We start from the raw sequence: 22059 nt of genomic DNA, 5'->3' as shown, positions 1-22059 counted from the left end.
TGGGCATAACTACCACCTGTTTATACTGAACACTTGTAAATAAGCATTATTTGGGCATAACTACCACCTGTTTATACTGAACACTTGAAAATAAGCATTATTTGGGCATAACTACCATCTGTTTATACTGAACACTTGTGTGTAACTAGTATCTTGGCATAACTGCTACCTGTTTATACTGAACACTTGTAAATAAGCATTATTTGGGCATAACTACCACCTGTTTATACTGAACACTTGTAAGTAACTATTATCTGGGCATAACTACCACTGTTTATGCTTAACACTTGTATGTATTATTTAGGCATAACTACCACCTGTTTATACTGAACATGCAACTTGTATGGAACTATTATCTGGGCATAACTACCACCTGTTTATGCTGAACACTTGTATGTAATTATTACATGTATAACTACCACCTGTTTATACTGAACATTCGTATGTTACTATTATCTGGACATAATAAAACGAAATGGACAAACAAGTTTTCAAAGGTTGAGGTCAAAGGTCATACCATTATGTCACAGTGACCTACTTCTTATGCTCCTTATAGTTACTCCACCATCCAAAGAAGATGTATTTGCATAGCAAGGTAAAATAGTATAGAAGATATGCCCAGCACTTGGAAAGGTTAAAGCACAGGTCAGTGACGGGTACTTCTTGTATTCTGCCGTTGGCCATCTCAACATGTACTTGCATACAAAATCTGGCTACTCCAGGTGGTACAGTATAGAAAATATGCTCGGGACGAACTCTTTGGGTGGATGGAGTTTAGGGACAGAGTGCAAAACCTATATATAGCCTATAGTCCTCCCCACCCCCACAGAAGGCATTGGGGACTCAAAACTAAACTTTTGAAGTTTAAACTATCAATATCTTATAGCTTTGTTATCAGTATTGAAATTAGGTGATTGGAAATCTTGAGACATAAAACATTATTTGGTATGTTGAATTGAAGATGTACTTCAAACTTAATATAATTGAATGAACAAAATTTGAGTGAATTTAATAACAAACAGAATCATAAAGCTAACTTTAAGAAAACTGAACTTAAAAATATAAATTTTGTTTTGAGATATATCTCAGCGAGGTGCTTGATGATCAATTCTTCAACATTATTATATACATGACAACTAAATTTAGGTTATTGTAAAATTTTAATGACAACCTGCTTTATACTGCAGTAACTGAAGTTCCATACACACAGTAGTATACTTATATCATAACCTGATTTTGTATAAATAACATCTGCCATATGAAATACATAAAATATATGTCCAACGATGGCACTTGAGCTCCTTTTGCAGTAATGGTGTCACTAACTGCCCCAGAGGACACAAGAATGATATTGGTGAGATTTTATGGGCTCTGCCGTTAATGTCTATGTCGTTTGTTTTGGTTGGCCGAGTGGAAGCAAAGTATAAGAGTACTGTGTCCTCACACTTAGTCTAGTGCTACGTAATGCCTGGGTGTAAAAATACGATTAAACAGGCGAGATCCTCTTCCAAGCATGCGCTGTAAATAAATAAAGCCTTACATATTATACAATGTTTAAGTAAATATAAAATCAGAAAATTTATTTTTGAATATTGACTATCTAATTTATAGTTACCTATATATAACGGCAAGAATATATCTGATAGGGATAAAGATGATGATGTTAACCTGTGATATGAGGTTTTCATGTCTCTATGCTGATAGAAAAATGATCATGATATAATTGAATGAATCAAATAAGTTAGTAAAAGATAACATTAAAGTTAACACAAATACCTGCATGTTTAAACTTGATGATTTTCATTATATTAATTCATTCACCCCTGAAATTTCATAATGGACTATTCAAACTTTTGCATTGGGAGAGTTCAAATGTGTTTTCAGGGGTGAATGAGTTAAGAAAGTGAACACAGATTATAAATGTACGCACCTCTTTGCTGAGATGTCCCCAGCACTCATACCAGTTACTGTAGGCTAACATGTATGGATACTTGGCTGCCACGAGTCTGTGGAGATAGAATAGTCATACAAATTTATTACTGTCACAGTATGCAAAAAAAAATTAAAAAATTGCTGAAAAACCTTAACAATACTTGAGAAGAACTAGATAGGTAATTGCATTTAACAGGGTCCTCTGGGTGCCAAGCCATGGGGCCTGGCCATTGGTTGCATATAGAGATATAAAATATCAACAATTTCCTTTCCTGTATTCATTGTCGCGCTACGATGACTTACAATGTAGTATATCAACTATCAATGTATTCATACACTGCTTGGTGTCAGTATTGCTATATGAGATGTGTAATTCAACATACTGTATGTAGATAAAATTTACAAGGAAACATTGCCTTTTAAAATGGGGTATAAATGAATGGTGGGCACAGAGCAGATAGAAATGGGCCCACTATATTGGGCCAGAAGAATATATATCCTGCTTTAGGACTGTAGACTAGGAAACTGTCACCAGTGAATCATTTCCTCTTCCTCGTTATAATCTGTTGTCAGACAGGGTATATTACACAGCCTTAATGTCATGGATTGTAATTTGTGGACATACTATTCTTCCCTAATGAAGTTCCCTCTGTATATGTGTATAAATATTATATACATTGATCAAATTGAGAGACAAAAATATGAAGAAATTGATTAACAACATAATAAAAATTAAATGTATGATGCCTTAAAACTTTTGACTTTTACAGTAATTCTTCCTAAGATACAACAGTGTTTATTAGATCAAGTTGGACCTCCATACTTACCCAGTGTTGTTTACAGCCATTAAGTTGCCGACCAAGGAGAACCGATATGTGAATGTCCCAATGACAAGCTGGAATGAAAAACAGTCAAATACAAATATTCAAGAGCACTTAACTTAACATATTAAATGAGTTTTATTATGTTATGCGGTTGATTGAGATGTGGAAGGTTTCTAAACCTGAAGCAAATCTGGTCTTGCTCAGGAAAGCATTTTTTTCGAGCGTCATTAAAATAAGGCAATAAATAGTCAGTAACTGTTTATTTTGATATACTCATGGATAGCAGAAAAAAATACAGAGAAAACTTTTTAATGGATTAAAATAATCTTGGATTTTGTTAAGGTCATAGGAGTGTATTGCTAAGCGGAAATAGGAAGTACATCCCTAGTTGAAAACCCAATGTAGGGAGACAGTATCACAATTTCCACATATTCTAATGTTTATAATATTAAACTGATGAATATTGTATGTTGTTTATTGACAGAACAGTGTGTTCTTTCAATATTTAAGTATTTCAAAGCAATCCAGGCATTAATTCAGGGTTTTTTTAATCAATGATCGAGTCACATGTGTCCATTTTTGTCTGTACTTCAGGAAACCGGCTACCTATTTCACTACTGTTAAGTTTTTCAAGAACGATAACTCTTACATGCAATTTCTATGCGTATATGGTTTTATTATAAAATGTCAATTTTTAATCGTTTATAGATAATTAATTTTACACAATTTCAGCATTTATAAAACTGATATACATTAATGCAATACTAATTTATATGTCAGTATCATTTTTATTGACATTATTTTGCAAAAAAATGTGTTTCATTTTTTTTTAAATTCACTCTTTTTTACATAAATTTCCATTTAAAATCCTTAAAATTTTGACAACCTATATTTTTTTGTGGCAGAAAATGTTCTTAACTTCAAAGCAATATAACTACAAAATTTGAAGAAATTCTACTGAGAAATGGCGACACAATCCTATTACCTTGAGATGATGACAAGCATTTTCTAGTATTAGGATACATCAATATTTGTTATACATGTGAACAATTTAGACCACTTTTAATACTGTTATGAAGAAGGACATTATTGATGTCAGCATTCAACATAAAAAGTTACTTCATGACCAAAAGCTTCACTTCTGAGAAATAAAATGCACCGATAATGTTTCAATAATTATAATACTACTTACTCCACACGCACTAGAGGTGTAGGTCCTCATCTCCTGTAAACAAAGTAACAAACACATACATATGTAAACATTGATTTATCTATACACATGATGCTAATGATATGTAATTAAAATACATACAATACTAATAGATTAAACAGGAAAGTAGAGCCAGCGTGAATCTGAAAGTTAGTGGGTTGTTCAGTGGGGCACTTCGCTTGAGAATGGATACCAAAAGGTATATAGAGCGATCGATGAATAATTAAATACAAAAAGGCAGGAATCAATCAAAACATGGACAAGTGTCATAGGACACAATACTTAAAGCAATATCATCAAATATATATATACAATATTAAATGTCCATGTAGTTAAATCATTCGCCTAAGGCACTGACATTGTAGTTGATATCTGACATGAATTAAACATTTATTACTGAAGGACTGACTGTTAATCTTTTTTTTTTGTGTATATGGTCGGGTGGCACAGTGGATGGCGCACTTGCAATTCACTAAGGCGGCCGGGGTTTGATTCCTCGATCAGACGTTAAAAGGCATGGGGTGACCTGCCTGATCATGTGGGGTTTTCCCCGGGTACTCCGGTTTCCTCCCAATATTAAGACCCCCCCCGCACACTAACATTCGGCCGGCCAACAAGATCGATAAATATAAGTTGAAATAACTTGTTTCATGATTGTTGTAAAATAAATAAAGTTTAAAGTTTATATTTTATAATCTTCTTTAAATTATACTGGGATAGACCTTTACTATTTAAACCATATATATGTATGAATTTACCTTATCTTCAAGGAAGTGTTTGTTGATCATGTTGGCCAAAAAGTTTGTCAGGAAAATGGTGATAACCTCCCCTACTAGCCTGGGTATAAGTCCTCTGAAATGTTAAACACACCTTTATTATCATAAAAAAAAAAAAAAATGATGAAAGAATTAAGACTCCTGGCTTTGCTATTTATATATATGTAATTAATATTTGCAATCATGATGGTTGATTCTATTTAAAGATGCTTTTTCAAAACTTAGTTTCAAGATTTTAGTTTCTTTACAAATTGAGTAATTTACCAATAAATCACAATAAGCTCATTGGAAACCTACCCAAAGAATCCCAGGACACCGTCGTTGTTGTAAATTTCTACCATAGAGGACCACAATGAGCTGGGAAAAGAATAGCAAGGTACATATTTAAAAGTTTGAAATGAGTTTGTTTGACAATCAAAAACATAATCAATGGGATTGCTTTAATGAAAAGAACTTCTAATATTGATATGTTTTTTTTGTTTCATTTTTTTTTTAAATGTGCAACTTGACTCACTTGTTTTCTGTTTCTCAAACATAATCAATGGATTCTTTAAATGAAAAGTACTTCTTTCTTATACTGATATGTTTTTTTTCGATTTAAAAAAAAATAATGTGCATCTTGACTCACTTGTATACGGTTTCTCCACCAATAAACTGTGCTTGGCACCTCAACATTATCACTGCAATTAATCATAATATATGTAACATTACAAAGACTTTTGATCTATACACAACAACTTTAAGATAATATTTTACACAATAAACATATTTTCTAACAGGAATTATCCCAGTAACAGGAAGTATCCCATGTAACAGGAAGTATCCCAGTAACAGGAAGTATCCCAGTAACATGAAGTATCCCAGTAACAGGAAATATCCCAGTAATATGAAGTATCCCAGTAACAGGAAGTATCCCAGTAACAGGAAGTATCCCAGCAAAAGGAAATATCCCAGTAACAGGAAGTATCCCAGTAACAGGAATTATCCTATGTAACAGGAAATATCCCAGTAACAGGAAGTATCCTAGTATCATGAAGTATCCCAGTAACAGGAAATATCCCAGTAACAGAAAGTATCCCAGTAACAGGAAGTATCCTAGTATCATGAAGTATCCCAGTAACAGGAAATATCCCAGTAACATGGAGTCTCCCAGGAACAGGAAGTCTCCCAGTAACAGGAAGTATCCTAGTATCATGAAGAATCCCAGTAACAGGAAGTATCCTAGTATCATGAAGTATCACAGTAACAGGAAATATCCCAGTAATATGAAGTATCCCAGTAACAGGAATTGTCCTATGTAACAGGAAATATCCCAGTAAAAGGAAGTATCCTAGTATCATGAAGTATCCCAGTAACAGGAAGTATCCCAGTAACAGGAAGTATCCACGTAACAGGAAGTATCCACGTAACAGGAAGTATCCCAGTAACAGGAAGTATCCTAGTATCAAGAAGTATCCCAGTAACAGGAAGTATCCCAGTACTATGAAGTTTCCCATTCCCAGTTACATGGAGTATCCCATTAACATGGAGTATCCCAGTAACAGGAAGTATCCTATTAACATGGGACTATCCCAGGAACATGGAGTATCCCAGTAACAGGAAGTATCCCAGTAACATGGAGTATCCCAGTGACATGAAGTATCCCAGTAACATGGAGTATCCCAGTTACATGGAGTATCCCAGTGACATGAAGTATCCAAGTAACATGGAGTATCCCAGTTACATGAAGTATCCCAGTAACATGGAGTATCCCAGTAACAAGAAGTATCCCACTAACATGAGGTATCCAAGTAACAAGGAGTATCCCAGTTACATGAAGTATCCCACTAACAGGAAGTATCCCAGTTTTTTGGAGTAATCTAAATGTCTGGGTTAATTATTATGACAACTGGAGGTAGACTTATTATTTACTGTAATACATTAAGCCTCCTCACTGCCCTTCTTTGTACAAAACTCTCTCTGCAAAGCTACAGGGGTACATAAAGATCCAATTTGAAGAGTTTTTTTTGTTTATAGACTTAAATAGGATAATTATTTCAAATACAAAACACTATACAAAAGGTCATGTATTTCTGTTTTCATTTGAAAGAAGTATACCAAATTATTGATTTTACAGAACAGCCACAGTGATAATAACACACCAGCTGTGCCAGTCATACTTACCATGAAATGGTTGGCTAACTATAATCCCTACACAGCGTCCCACTGTTTCCTTTGACGTCTACAAAGTTAACAGGTAACAGACATACAACTAACGCCATGAAACAAGATGTAAATTAAACCTGCATATAGTCACACCTTTTAATATCCCATCAACAGATAAATGTTATATCCCATCAAAAGATAAATGTTACAAGTTTTAAGAAAGTTTTGCTGCCGTTCAAACTTAAAGTTAAATAATATATATATGTCTTAAAATGATACCACAATGAAGCGAAAAAAATTTGGTATGAAATATTTATATAACAAATTATATAACAAATTATAAAGAAGACCTAAACATGGATACAAATATTCTTACCTGTAAAAAGAATGTCTTTAACCATCCTACCAGCTCATCAGAGCTGTTGCCGACAGCTTTCTCCGTCTCATCTTCGCTGATCCCAACACCCTTGAGATACTGAAACATATAATCACAATACTTTATAGCAGTTTATTCACATACTATTCCACTTGAGTTTGGTTTAATATTCCAGTAAAACATCTACATGTATCCCAACCAAGGTCTCCTCCTTTTGTTCATAGTTACCAGATGTAGAAATAAACTAGAACACTGACAGGTCAGTAAGGGCCCCGTCTTGTGGCAATATATCCCCCATAATCATCAAGAAGCAATCTGCCCATATAGCTGAGCTTGACGTTTGGACTTCAAAAAGAATCGCAAGGAAGCAAAATATACATTTTACATGTACTATGATGTGAGTCTTGTTTCCTTCCACCTCCATATTTGCTGGGCTAACAGAAATGTAAATACCGGTGCAATACTCATTTGTTAGCTTTGATTTGTTTTATTTCACCTTTAATACCTCCTCCATCAAGAGCCAGGGTCAAAGTCAGAGATCCACTTTGTCTTTGACCTTTGGACCCAAATGACCTTGACCATTAACCCAGTGACCCTGATCTTTGGTCAGTTGACTTATTCTTTAATTCCGACCAACTTTGCTTCTTAATATCATAACAAAATGTTCATCAGTGAAAAATACAAAACTTGACCTTGACCCTTTGGACCCCGTAACCTGGACCTAAGGTCAGTTGACTCTGTGTTAAGTTCTGAACAACATTGCTTCATAATGTCATAACAAAATGTTCATCAGGGAAAAGGTACAAAATTTAACCTTCACCTTTGACCCAGTGACCTTGACCTTTGGTCAATTGACTCCTTGTTTAATTCTGAGCAACATTGCTTCAAAGTGTCATAGCGAAATGTTCACCAGTGAAAAGATACAAAATTTAACCTTGACCTTTGACCCAATGACCTTGACCTTTGATCAGTTGACTCCTTGTTTAATTCTGATCAACTTTGCTTCATCATGTCATAACAAAATGTTCATCAGTGAAAATATGCCAAATTTGACCTTGACCTTTGAATCTAATGACCTTGACCTTTGACCTCAACTTTTTACCTCAGTGTGTCTCTTTGTTTAATTCCGAACAACTTTGCTTCATAATGTCATAGTGAAATGTTCACCAGTGAAAAGCTACAAAATTTGACCTTGACCCCTGACCCGATGACCTTGACCTTTGGTAACTTGACTCCTTGTTTAATTCTGATCAATTTTGCTCCATAATGTCATAACAAAATGTTCATAAGTGAAAAGATGTAAAATTTGACATTGACCTTTGAACCTAATGACCTTGACCTTGACTTTTTACCTCAATGTGTATTTTTGTGAACTGAACATCTTGACCAAATTTCATGTACATCGGTCAATAAATACCAAAGTTATCAGCCAGGAACAAAATTTGTGGACGGACAGACAGACAGACAGAGACAAAGTGATTACTATAGGGCACCCGTATCTCCGAAATGGGGCCCTAATAAATATTAGAATAGCAGTACATGTACAAGTATTTTACACTTAATAAATGGTTTGACAAATATAGATCTAGAAATCATTATGCCGAGTTCTTTTGACAAAAGTTTCCAAAGGTATGAAAAAGCTGCTGTTTTCCAAACAAAAATCTACAGATCTTAATGTTAATCTAGACTGATTCTTGCCAAGATTTGGAAGCGAGATAATTCAAAAAAGGATGATATGTTTCAGTGGCATCTTTCCTCAAACTCAAAATGCTACAACCATGGGGTTACCCTCACTTACGCTCTATGCACCCCTGGAATTCACAGCAAAATTGAAGGCAAAAAGATAGCTGTTTTATTGGTTTCAAGTAAAATAAATGACCAATTGCCTGGCTAAAACTTGTCCTTTGGAGATCACAGAGGAGCAACACCTGACTTCAAAGCCTGTCGATTTTTACCATTACACGTCCATAATGTTGTTTTGATGTACATCAAAGGATCGAACCAGTCTTCTTGTCTAATCAACAAGGTGGTGCACACTGAGCCTTCGACTTTGCTGTGACATATTCCAGGGGTGCAGTGAGCGAAGGTGAACTCAACCCCTGGAGTAATGAGGATGCAACCATGTCTTACCACTTTTTTTTACAGAAATAATGACACACCAAGACCTTGAATATCTATTTTTAGAATGTTAATGTTTTAACATAGGTACATTGTTAGTTGCTGTAGTGGTGAAGTTGCCGACAAAGCCTCCCAATATCCTTGGTACAAGGCCTCTGTACAACCCTAGGAATCCTTCTTTTTGTCTGATGTGGCCCACTGAAATGGAAATACAAAATTCATTATTACCATCACCGAAAGCTTAATTATACTTTTAATAAAAACAATATTTTATCACAATATAAATATGCACACAGTAGTGTGAACACTATATATTGATATGGATACCTAACATATAATACATGTTCATCCCATTGAAACATCACAGACACATAAGTATTTATCGACCATATCATGTGTTTATAATAAGCATTATACCGGTATGTGACAATATTTCTTGTTGTATCGTTATTAACTATTATAATGTGTTACTACACTTATAGGAATCATAGTAATATTGCTTCAGAATCATAACAATTCAATTGTCTATATATTGATAGGACTATAATAACAAATCATTTAACTCATAATAAATATTTAGTTCTGTATTATTATAACAAGTCATTAAATTTCATGTTTCTTTTGTGATGGATCTGCATATTAATTTGACAGTGACAAGTTCTGGCAAAGTAACACAACATGATAATCCATATTTGGCCAACTTTAAAGAGTTATTATAACTCTAGTGTGATTTTTATTAATCATTTTTCCTTACGTACCAAAAGACTTTTAAAGGGATGAAAAAATGTGTTGCTTGAAATTTGATTCTAACACTATGAGATTTTGGAAAAATAGTTACTGAAATAAAAACATATATACACTGTACATATTTATAAACACTATACTGTACATGTAGTTGTTATATACTTACTGTATCGAAGAATATTTGGATAGTATGTTTTATCTTTCCCAAATCCAAGGAAAGCCCTTCCTGTTTCTGGATGCAAGGGTTCATGGCCAAGCTATAAAGAAGAAAGAAGACTATAATTAGCTTTCAGCATAGTAATGTGTTATAATCACAAATTTACATTTTGGTCATGATGTACCATAACCATACCGGCATTTTAAGATAGAAGGCACAATTGACATTTGCATGACTGATGAGTGGTATCATAATCAAGTGGGTTAGTGATGTTTTGTAAAAGCTTACAAGCTTAAGCAACTTCATGGTTAAAAGCAGATAGCGCTATAGTAAGGTTAAAGCTTTGAAAGAGTGAGATTGGCCTTCACGATGGTGAGGTTTTGACAGTGTAATCATTTAACATTGTTTCATGACATAAACCAGCGCGAGAATACCTTCAAGGGCTTGCACTTTAATTGGAAAAAGAAGTATAAATTATTTCAATATTCTTCATCAACATATTTTTTCCATTAGTAGTCATTACTGATTGAAGTCAAGATTGTCATTTCAAAATCTTTTTCTTTTCATGTACTCATGTTGAAAATATAATAAAAATAAAAAGAAATAGTACATAAGTTTCATAAAAAAAAGCTATAGACAGTAAAAAAATATATACACATACAAATGTATCTGTACTATACATTTGTTTTTGTACAAAAATCATAATTGCATGTTTGTATAGTAGATCAACGTTAATGTTGGGGTATATGCAAATTCGGAAAATGTTCACAGTGTCTGACACTCAATTAATTGCAATGGAAAGCCGGTCATATATGCATGCTGCAGTCATGCTTTCTTGAACAAGAAGGGAAAGAGTGTGCCGTTATGTCTGGCTGATCACCCAGCATGTGTTTTCGACTGGCTTCAAGTATGGTCAAATTGCTCAGTGTGTAGTGGCCTTACACATAGCTTTAAACTGTCAGACAGTGTTTGCAACAATTTTTAATAGTATGGAACTTCATTAATGCATGAGGTAGTACTAAGATTTTTAGCACAAGACCGAAGAGACTCATCTTCCTATTGTGAGCGTTGACAGCTGTGCATATATTTTCTCTCTCTCTTTTTTTATCTGGAACAATTCTATTATATTATTCTAATTTGTAAATTTGTTTCAAGAAATACTTTCAAGTTATTATTTGTGACTTGAATTGCTATATATAACAGTTCATTAATTCTAGATTTTGTTGTAAAGCAAAATTAGTATTAAGATAAAAGGATTAAAATGTGCCTGCAGAGGCTTTTATAGCTTTCTATTGGCTTCGATTACTTCATACTAAACTGTACATTATATATTACAGTAAACTAAAACCTTTTTATCACTGGAAATTCTCTCAACAAGATGCTATTTAGCCAGATTTTCCTCTGGCCCTAACACCAGACTTAGACATTTTGACAGATAGATGTCCCACACCAGCAGACATCTATACCTGTCAAAATGTCTAAGTCTGGTGTTAGGGCCAGATCACAGACTTAAATAACATCTAATAAATCTAATTCCGTGGCCAGATGAAACTCTGGCTATACAATATATATGCTGTATGTTTTTGTATGTCCAGCACACCCTATTTAAATCATACAATATAGGAACAAGTAAATGCTGACATTATAATCTCACAAATGGTTGTTTATATCTGTCATTTTTTATGGCAATTTTATGAGTTGCATTTATTTGTACTTTCGTTTTCAGTCAATACTGCATTAATCAACGGTAATTACTGGTTTTGAACCCGAGCTACATGTACATGTGACACATGTCCGACTAGTCATGATCAGTTGCCCTTTATCATTTGTCATTCTGTAGTGGATACATATATATCTATATGTATCAACAATATATTTGATAAACTTCATAAAAACAGCAATTTACTACAATCAGGAAATGTTTTTCCAAGGACACGTTTCCATCCGCCCTCAAGATGGAGTTCAGCCTTTGTACCGCACGGTTTTTTAGGTAGTGCATGACAAATAAGGAATCTTGGTTTCATTTAATGTCTTCTTAATAACATATTTTACCTGTATAAGAAATCTTGAAAATCCTACAGGATGAAAAACAGCAGTAAGCGTTGCACCAATAGCATATTCGGCCATCATTTTCACCGACAGCTAGCACACGAACCAAGTCGCTGAGGCGCTTGCATTGACTGCAACAATAGTATGATCCGGAACACGGTATAGGATATTTATATATATGTCATTCCGAATTTTTAAAAAAATGCAACATTTTCAGATGCGAAACATGGCGGCCCTGCATATATTATAAAGGACTTGAAAGTCTTGGTCAAAGATTAGTAATCACCAGAACAACTGCTATATTTTGTTACATCTCTGCCCACTGTCTCCATAAATGTTTTTTCGTAAGTAGAGTCGCAACACCACACACAGCCACAGGTACCTGAGAATTTGTTACAGCTATTTTTCATGTTTTAGGGGTTTATATAGACTTTCGGTAAAAATGACACCCCACTTTTTTTTTGTTACCGAAAGTCGATCTAAACCCCTAAAACATGTAAAATTACTCTGAACACCGTGTAGTTAAGGTCCCTGTGCACACAGCTACTTGACATATTGCCCCTATTTTGTTAAGAATAAAATAGAAAGTTACTACGTGTTCGTGGCGACAGTTTCGTGCTAATTTAAAACTAATAGGCATACTAGTTTTCTTGTATATTTCATTCGTACTTTAATTTGTATACTTTTTCAGTGAATTTTCCTGAAGCTATGGTAGTTCTATTGAAACAAAAACGAAAAACAGGCGCGTAACAACCTATGGAGACTAGCAAAAAAGCCCGGGCTAACACGTCATTTTTAACAAAAACAAAAACAAACAAAAAACGCAACATAGACTATATGATATAAAATATTAAAAAGCAATGACAGGTGTTTTATTTCATGTCGACATGAATTCGTTGCAATCAAAGTCTCTAACAAATGTAGAACTGAGGGTAGCATATTTAAACTCTAGCCTTGCTAATTATCGGTGTATCCAACCCTTACTCTAGTTTCCCCTTGAACTTAGGTGTTTCTATACGGTTTTTCTACCGCTTTTATTAATATGACATATACATATAAAGGGAACAATATGGTGGCCTGGCTTCAAGCATCCGACATGGTAACCCGTGCCAGTGCAACTCTAGCTATGCAAATTATTGGTATATACACATGTACATACAGTGTACTACTCTAGCTAAAGATTAAAATGTAACATAAACTTTCCTTGAATACTTCATCACATTTTGAAAACCGCAATAGCGTCACCATTCAGAACTGAATCTGCGGACAGAGAGTAGAAATGATAATTTAGAATTTACATAATCGGGTATCGTTGACATTCTTAAATCACTCAGTATAGGTAAAGCAATTGGACATGACAAACTTAGCCATCATATGCTCATATGGTTTCATGCCCATTATGTCATATACTCAGAAAATCATTTGACTTAGGGATATATCCACATTCTTGGAAAACAACTTTAGTCAAGCAATTCCCCAGGTACTATAGGCCCCATATCTCTGTTAAGCACTGTTGGCAAATATTTTGAAAAGGTCATTACTAAATACCTTCATTATTTATTAGATATTTCATTGCTATATAAATACCAGTCTGGATTCCAGCCAGGGCACTCAACGGTAATTCAGCTTATTGAAATGTATCGCACTGTATGCAATGATCTCAAAAGTAATAAACATACTTATTAATTTTCTGTGATATTTCAAAAGCTTTTGAAAGAGTATGGCATGTATGCCTTGTACATAAACTGAAAAGCTATAGTATTTCTGAAAATCGTATAAACTGGTTATCTGATTACGTAAGCAATCGCCATCAACAGGTTTTTAACCACAATGCTACTTCTAATTCCAAAACAACTAATGCTGGTGTAACGCAGGGTTCTGTTCTGGGCCCTTTACTTTTTTTTCTATATATCAACGATATTACCGACAAACTTGTTAGTCTGTCCCGCTTATTCGTTGATGATACTTCACTTTCTGTCTCTGCTTTTTCCGCAAATGAACTTGAAACCGCCACTTATAATGAAAATATTAAAACATCGGCAGACAGCTGGCATCATTACTAATTTCAAATACCAATGAAGAATTAGACATCAACTTAGTTTTAATAATGTTTATATAGATTTTATAGACCACCATAAACATCTAGGCATTTATTTAGATGCGAACTGTAAATGGTCACATCACATCGATAGGATTTGTAAAAGTGTTAAGAAACAAATACGTACAGTGTATGCGTCACAAATTAAAATAACTCTTAATCGTAAAACATTGAATAGGATTTGTCTAACCTTTATCTTACTTCTTCTGGAATATTGTCTGGAGGTATGGGATGGTTGCTCTATCGCCGATGCATGTTAATTGGAAAAAATACAATTAGAAGTTGCGCGTATTGTCATGTGTTTACCATTCTTTGCTAGTAGAGAGTCGTTGTATTTTGAAACAGGTTGGGAAACTCTGTCTGAAAGACGCACTCGCCGTAAGCTTCATCTTTTTTTTGTATAAAATACAAAATAATATGACCCTATCTTACTTAAAAGACATCGTTCCACCTCTGATATCTACTGTTACCCCATATAACTTGAGACACTCTGTAACTATACCATTCCAAATAAATGGAACCGATTACAACTATCCAACAGTTCTTCCATACCTTCTACTGTAAGATTATGGAATGACCTTGATGCCACCTAGAAAAATGCACGTTCCTTTAATATTTTTAAAGATATTCGAAAGAAACGAAATAAAACACTCAATGGACCAGATTTGCATCTAGTTGGTGACCGCAAACTAAACATTCTAACAACCAGACTTAGACAGAAATGTAGTACTCCAAACGATGATCTCTTCAACGCTAAATTAATTAACTCTTCTAATTGTGCATGCGGATACTCATTTGAAAACTCAAACCACTTCTTCAACGACTACGAATGTTTAGAAATCTTCATAAGTATTTGCCTTTGAGTCTAGAGAAACTTTTATATGGTAGCGAAAACAACTCGAGTGATGAAAATGAAGAATATTCATGCATGTCCAGCAATTTGTGTCGAGTACTCGCAAGTTCAAATAGGTCACGTCTTCCTAACGATAGTCTCTTCTCCAATCCTTCTTCTGATCCAACCCCCTCTTCTCCTAACTTATGTAGCTTACCAGTAAATATATGTATGAAAGTATCTCGCATTTTTACCCATGTGCAAGACATTATACAATATATAAATATGTCTGATCGTGAGAGTGCGTGCGAGGTTGTGTGTAATTATTCAACTTCTAATTACATACATATGTTCAGTCATGTGATGGACCCTTCCCGACGCGGACGGCACATTGGAAACGAATTTAGGAGGATGTACCTTGAAAGTAACAGGAGAACGACAACATGGCACGGAATGTGATAAACAATAGAAAAGTGAAAGTGATGAATGGTGCTAAATAAGCAACACTTGTGCTGTCGGTGCTGGGAAGGATTCATTACAATTGTTGTACATGTATACTGCTACAGTGTATTATGCGTGTAGGAGTGGGTGCAAAAGTACGGGTGTGTGGTTGTGTAAGCATATGGGTGGACATAAATGTATCAGTAAATATTTGTTTCAAATTGTTAAATGCTAATATTATTTAGCTCTCTCGCTACCTCTTTTTTATTCAATTATTCAATTATAATAATGTTATATATATATTGATATTTAGCCATCTTATGATGTACATATATGTTTTATTAAAATTTAAGGAAAGGGCGATGATAATGTTTTTTTAACTTGTGCCCAATCCTTTTGCTAAACTTTTGGCAATAAAATATGTTTGAACTAAACCAGGATTGGATTTGGTTGGGTTGGGTTAAGCGTCATGTCATTTAGGGACATGCCCCGTGTATGTATTGATGCGCGTGTGCTGGGGGCGGTCGTTTGTGCGTATACTTGCCTCCTTGCAATAGAACAGAACTGATGCCGATATAGATTGCAACCTCACTGAAATGCCATGCCGAAAACACCCAGCACAATGAGTATCAATATGCTTATGATCGTTAGTATTAAATATCATGTTAATATTTATATATATGTGAAGCACGTGTTACATTTGAAAATCGGAGTTTTAATCACTTTTTAGAGCAATGATGTAAAAGGACACAAATACATAAAAAACTTGTTAAATGAAAATATCACAAAGAATATACATATAAAATAAATTGCCATGATTATTATGAATTTGCAGTACACATCTAGCCTTCTAGCTTTAGTCATCTCTCTTCCCAAACCATCACCGCATTCCTAGAAACGTCTTGCTCTTGCAATTGACAGATACTGGCAACTGTCTTAGAGCCAATAAATCACACTTGTTGGCTGTTAGTGACATACTATACAACTACAGTGACAATATCAATTCTTATATTTTATATGTACTAGTCTACAGTACACTGCCAAAACGTTGACACTCCAAACAAAGTGAAATGTATTCTCAGTTGGATGTCCTCAGTTGCAAACCGGATTTTCGACAAGATTCACTCTGTAAAGATCATATTTAGGTGAACTATATTTGTGCCTCAACTTGGTATGTATAATTTTCAACTTCCGCTCCAAAACTGAAGTAGACAGAAAGGGATGGTTGTGCATTTAAGGTAACGAAAGTTTTTATATAAAATGGTAGGCAACGATCTTACTGATAGATCTAAGGGGTTCCAGCTGCGACGAATGGAAGATATAAAAGAGAATAAAAGTAAAACTGTTTAAAATTTCAAGACACGATGAAGAAGACTTTGATAAAGAGGTATCATCCACAAAAAGAATAAGAATGGTTTAAGAAACTTTCCGGTGCCTATGAAATAAATAATTTTCTAACCAGGTATATAGTTCCACGCAAGATCCGTACGGGTTTAACATCACCTTTATGCCAAACCCGATCAAGCCTTAGAAATATCACAGAATACCATACATACATGTGTTTTTTCTCAAGAGCAGCAATACAAATTTTGTGATAAATTTCAATAAACTGATATACAGTAGGATGGTTATACATAACACCAGATTGGTGTTTATAAAACAATGATATTTAAAATAAATATTTATGTAGGTATTTGAAGATTACTCGCTCAAAAAACTTTTTCAGCAGTAGAAGAATGTGAATTTTGCCTATAAGCCTATTTAGAAGGAGAATGCCTGTCACCTGTTTTAAACAGTGGCATAGCTTTGACTATTTTCCAGGTGGTTGAAAAAATATATGTCGATAAAAACATATTAAAAATAGTTTTAAGTGGAATACATCATTTTGTGAGGTATTTCTTAACATATGGCGGCTGATTCCAAAACGAATTTACGCATTAGCGTGTTGTGATTATTTATCTGCAATCCTATTCCGTGTTATAGGACCATAACACGTAACAGAATTCTGTTTAATGCTAACATTACATTTTTCATTAAAATAAAATATTCACAATGCACTTTTATTTTTAGATTTGAATTTTGCGGTGTTTGTCCAACAGGTAGAACAAACCATGGAGTTGTTCACGGCATGTTGTCTCAAGACTTTCCCTGTAAAAAGTATAGTTCGTGGAAATAAACATAATAATATCTATACCATTTCAAATTTTAATCAATCAAGATATTCAATTTACATTTGATAAGAGTCTTGCATAAAACGTTGAATATTATTGAATCATAGTGGGTTTGTTTTGGCTTTTCTGCTTGCTACAGCGGAGGGGAATAGCGACCCGAAGTTAGTCGGACCCGCGATGAACCAGTTTAAACCGGTGTCATATATATCAGTACGCCTGTGTTATGGTCTCATATCACGGAACTGGCCTTGGTGGTGTTATACAGTGGCAATGCAGAGCAAATGTAAACATTTATATGAATGCATGGATCAACGTCAGGTTCTACGAGATCATGTATATTTCAACCGCCTTTTAAACAAATAACACAGGAGAATTATATTTTTTGCCTAATAGAAATAAAGTACTTTTTTTTTTTAAATAGATGGCGAATAGTTATAATCAAAAATACTAATATACACACATAGAAAGGGTAACTGCTTAATTTTAAGATTCTAATCAAAAATACTAATATACACACATAGAAAAGGTAACTGCTTAATTCTAAGATTGGGTCTGTTTCAGCCAAGTTTCTGGGACTAACTGACGTGCCACAACATCCTATTTCACCACAGCAAGGTGATACACACGTGTTGTTCCATGCACATGAAGGGTTCCTCTTATAGCAGCAGTCAGTTGGACAATTGTCCGGTGTCTCCCCTGCGTCACACACATTGTTGTAACATGTGTCAGGTGTCTGATTTGTAATTACAGACCTTTTCACAATACTATGTGTCTTTTGGCACGTTTCCTGGAAACACTTTGAAAACACCCAACAGAATCCTGGGATTTCCTTCCAGAACGACGAGCATTCCTTTCTAATTATTTTTTGCCGACTACACCCACCACATTTAAACTGAGTTCCCCTCATATTTCCATTTCCTCTTTGAGTATCACTACCACATGATCCGCAATATGATGTGGTTGATACTGACTGCCATGTTATCTGGTCACAGTCGTCCACAGGTCGGCCGTTGATACAATTGTTACAGCAATTGTACCAGTGAACCCCGGAGTCACCGCCGAAATTGAACTCCATACAACTGCCTTCGCTTGGTTGATCTCCTGCTTTTCGGACCACACGATGAGAACCATCTGCTGTCGCCAGCAGTAGTATCACAATAACAGGCTCCAGCATGGTGCTTTCTGCATATATTGATGGGACTATAATAACAAATCATTTAACTCATACTAAATATTTAGTTCTGTATTATTATAACAAGTCATTAAATTTCATGTTTCTTTTTGTGATTGATCTGCATTAATTTGACAGTGACAAGTTCTGGCAAAGCAACACAACATGATATTAAATCCATATTTGGCCAACTTTAAAGAGCTATTATAACTCTAGTGTAATTTTTATTAAAAACAAATTCCTACCAAAAGCCTTTTAAAGGGATAAAAAAATGTGTTGCTTGAAATTAGATTCTAACACTATGAGATTTTGGAAAAATAGTTACTGAAATAAAAACATATACACTGTACATATTTATAAACACTATAATGTACATGTAATTGTTATACTTACTGTATCGAAGAATATTTGGATAGTATGTTTTATCTTTCCCAAATCCAAGGAAAGCCCTTCCTGTTTCTGGATGCAAGGGTTCATGGCCAAGATATAAAGAAGAAAGAAGACTATAATTAGCTTTCAGCATAGTAATGAGTTATAATCACAAATTTACATTTTGGTCATGATGTACCATAACCATACCGGCATTTTAAGATAGAAGGCACGATTGACATTTGCATGACTGATGAGTGGTATCATAATCAAGTGGGTCAGTGATGTTTTGTAAAAGCTTACAAGCTTAAGCAACTTCATGGTTAAAAGCATGCAGATAGCGCTCTAGTGAGGTTAAAGCTTTGAAAGAGTGAGATTGGCCTTCAANTCCTTTCTAATTATTTTTTGCCGACTACACCCACCACATTTAAACTGAGTTCCCCTCATATTTCCTTTTCCTCTTTGAGTATCAGTACCACATGATCCACAATATGATGCGGTTGATGCTGACTGCCATGTTATCTTGTCACAGTTGTTCACGGGTCGGCCGTTGATACAATTGTTACAGCAACTGTACCAGTGAAGCCCGGAGTCACCTCCGAAATTGAACTCCTTACAACTGCCCTCGCTTGGTTGATCTACAGCTTTTCGGACCACACGATGAGAACCACCCGCTGTCGCCAGCAGTAGCATCACACAAACAAGCTTCAGCATGGTGCTTTCTGCAACCTCTTAATCTGATATATAGAAGTCGTCTGGTCTCTGAATCCAACAGTGCTATATTTTATCTAGCGTCACCGGCCTACAGGTAATCCCCAGCTATGAATGGGGTATCACGTTACTTATATGTATACAACCCACCACATCAGGAACTATTGCGTCATTTGTAAACGGCCTTTATATGCACATATGTATACGTTGTTGCAAAAAAGTTTGTTCCTTGTAAGTCAATATATATGTGCATGTTGTTTTGGTTGTCATAATGATTAATGATTGTCACCAGTCTTCCGATTACCCTGGCTGTTGCGAGGCGTATGACACACAAACAAAAAACAAAGTAATTATTGACAACAGTAATTTCACAGGAGACATGTCTATGATATCTACACTTGTAATGTTCAACACCTTTGTTTTTCTTCAAAAACACCTAATTTTCCTCAAATTACAAACTTCCCTGGGGAAGGTAGAAAGCTGAAATACAAATACAAACAAGTATTTAGAAATATTGAAATTCACATTAACATTCCGAACATTCCATGAATACATGCTATCAAGGTTCCGAAACATCCTACATATAAATATATATATATATAGAAAAAATAAGATTAACGACCGACTAAAAAACTAGCTGCTTTCACCCTTCACAGGGCTCTTCAGGTTCTACTGAAAAAACCTGAAGAGCCCTGTGAAGGGTGAAAGCAGCTAGTTTTTTAGTCGGTCGTTAATCTTATTTTTTCTATATTTTCTTCCTTCACATGGACATTTAATCCCTTTTTATCATTATATATATATATATATACAGCATGTTTACTACATTGTTATTATAATGAACCTTATTGATGCGAGGGCGATATTGCTGACCTATATTCAATTATTACATTTAGACAGTATGATACGGTCCAGTGATCACAAGAACATTCATGCCTATGTACAGGTATATGTCACCACCCCAATAGCTATACACTTGTAAGCCGACATATAATATAGGAATTAGACAGTGTTGAACTCAAAGAGCATGCTTGGAAATCCGAAAGGGAAAGTAAACCTACCTACTTGAAACGTGTGACAAGGGAGGAAACTCCTATACTTATCGTAAAACTTCTAGATAATTGATGCGTTTACTTAACACACTGAAACTGAAACACGTCAACACTCGAGGTGAAATTTATAAGTCAAGCTGGCAGTTTATCTCAAAGTTGGAATATATAACAACTATCTCTTGAAAATTGAAAAGGTTAGCAGCATAGTCAGGTTAAAACACCTGAATATATCATTATCTTATGGTAGAGAGTGCACTTGTTTAAATTCGCAATACAATCGCTATCAAACTTTTTTTTATTGGCGCATAGTTTAAACTCAATCATTTTGGGACGCTGTGAAAATATCGCAGTATAAACTTTACTGTGCCCAGTTGCCAGCCACAATTCAAAAGAGCACAAAAAAGAGTTGCAAGTGATTCAGAATTTACCCCAGACCACGGTGATCTCTTTGTGAATGTTATTGTCATCCATGATACAATGGGTAAGCGGCTCACCTACCACCGCTTTACTCGGCTCATTCTCTTGTTCTCCCAAGGTTGTTCTTAAAACTGTCCTCGTAAGTCGTCCCAGCTTCTATTAATTGAAACTATATTATATTTCTTTGATTATCATCATAAGTATTTTTTGTGTTTAGTCGCTGCACCCCCTATATTGATCAAAGTCCCCACGCTTGCATATATCTCTGAGATATGACAGATTGCGGAATAGGCCACCAAAGTTTGCAATCTCGATTTAACAATGTATTCAAATTTGATGTCGAAATATTTTATTCTATTGGGGAAGCTTTCACTAGAGCGCCGCCATTAGGGTATATGTATGTTGAATATTGTAGCTTGTGCCCGAAGGTATGCAACATTATGCTCTGAAGGGAAGCTACCACATGGAG

At 34.9% G+C, this 22059-nt stretch overlaps 2 protein-coding genes across 4 annotated transcripts; both read right to left on the bottom strand.

The window, feature by feature from the left end:
• Positions 1 to 1145: 1145 nt before the first annotated feature.
• LOC110447716 (mitochondrial carrier homolog 2-like) lies at positions 1146 to 12467 on the bottom strand. Its single transcript, XM_021493590.1, has 12 exons — positions 12335 to 12467; positions 10292 to 10382; positions 9473 to 9579; positions 7264 to 7362; positions 6906 to 6963; positions 5371 to 5422; positions 5040 to 5099; positions 4725 to 4818; positions 3949 to 3981; positions 2760 to 2827; positions 1931 to 2006; positions 1146 to 1518 (listed from the first exon to the last, which is right to left on the bottom strand). Exons 1-12 carry the CDS (start codon positions 12410 to 12412, stop codon positions 1447 to 1449), a joined length of 888 nt encoding a protein of 295 aa, XP_021349265.1. The 5' UTR covers positions 12413 to 12467; the 3' UTR covers positions 1146 to 1446.
• Positions 12468 to 13564: 1097 nt separating this feature from the next.
• Positions 13565 to 19794, bottom strand: LOC110447715 (keratin-associated protein 5-8-like). Of its 3 annotated transcripts, XM_021493588.1 has the most exons (3): positions 19438 to 19794; positions 18391 to 19073; positions 13565 to 13591 (listed from the first exon to the last, which is right to left on the bottom strand). In XM_021493588.1, exons 1-3 carry the CDS (start codon positions 19565 to 19567, stop codon positions 13580 to 13582), a joined length of 825 nt encoding a protein of 274 aa, XP_021349263.1. In that variant the 5' UTR covers positions 19568 to 19794; the 3' UTR covers positions 13565 to 13579. The 3 variants fall into 3 exon arrangements, with proteins under 3 accessions (XP_021349263.1, XP_021349261.1, XP_021349262.1); XM_021493586.1 differs by lacking the exon at positions 13565 to 13591 and having other exon boundaries at positions 17894 to 19073; XM_021493587.1 differs by lacking the exon at positions 13565 to 13591 and having other exon boundaries at positions 17894 to 19055.
• Between the last annotated feature and the right edge of the window lie 2265 nt (positions 19795 to 22059).

The sequence above is a fragment of the Mizuhopecten yessoensis genome, unplaced genomic scaffold, assembly GCF_002113885.1.
Source record: "Mizuhopecten yessoensis strain PY_sf001 unplaced genomic scaffold, ASM211388v2 scaffold3575, whole genome shotgun sequence".
Lineage (NCBI taxonomy): Eukaryota > Metazoa > Mollusca > Bivalvia > Pectinida > Pectinidae > Mizuhopecten > Mizuhopecten yessoensis.
The sequence above is the reverse complement of the archived record's forward strand: the minus strand, read 5'-3'. Positions and strand labels throughout refer to the sequence as shown.